Source organism: Bison bison, unplaced genomic scaffold (assembly GCF_000754665.1).
Source record: "Bison bison bison isolate TAMUID 2011002044 unplaced genomic scaffold, Bison_UMD1.0 scf7180017854887, whole genome shotgun sequence".
Classification (NCBI taxonomy): domain Eukaryota; kingdom Metazoa; phylum Chordata; class Mammalia; order Artiodactyla; family Bovidae; genus Bison; species Bison bison.
Window position 1 is genome coordinate 2,588 of NW_011485460.1, and position 519 is coordinate 3,106.

Below are 519 nucleotides of genomic sequence, written 5' to 3' on the forward strand. Positions count from 1 at the left end.
GCCGTCGTGATGCAGTGCGCAGCTGGGACCTTGTCACCAGCAGTTGTCACGCCAGGCCAAGAGGCCACCGTCTTCAGGGTGGAGGCGGTGGAGGAGGGCGAGGCCCTGGTGGACGGAGACGTGGCGGGGATCGGGCGGGAGTTCCAGCTGCTTGCGGAAGACATCATGGAGGAGGTGGAGGTTGTGGCGGATGAGGAGCAGGAACAGCGGCCCTCCCAGGAGCTAGAGGAGAAGACGGTGGAGGAGCAGGGCCAGGAAAGGCCCGGAGGCCCTTGTGAGCGCCAGGAGCTGGATGCCCTGCAGGCACTGGCCGACCTGCAGGTAGAACTGAGGTCTGAGCGTGAGCAAAACCTCAGGGCTTACGTTCAGTTCATGCGCAAGAACCATCAGAGGAGGAAGCGTCACTTGGCTCGGAGGAGCGCCATCATCCAGGGCATCCCTGGCTTCTGGGCCAAAGCTGTATCCTTTGCGCTGCTCCTTGGGGTCCGCTGCTCAGGAGGACGAGGAAGGGGAGAAGGG

General features: G+C 63.8%; 1 protein-coding gene across 1 annotated transcript in view; it reads left to right on the forward strand.

Moving 5' to 3' along the window:
- The first annotated feature begins 9 nt into the window (after window positions 1-9).
- Window positions 10-519, forward strand: part of LOC105001290 (testis-specific Y-encoded protein 1-like) — a 1,862-nt gene continuing 1,352 nt past the window's right edge. Inside the window, 1 exon segment of the mRNA XM_010857477.1 lies at window positions 10-459. Coding sequence (XP_010855779.1) covers window positions 10-459 — 450 coding nt within the window.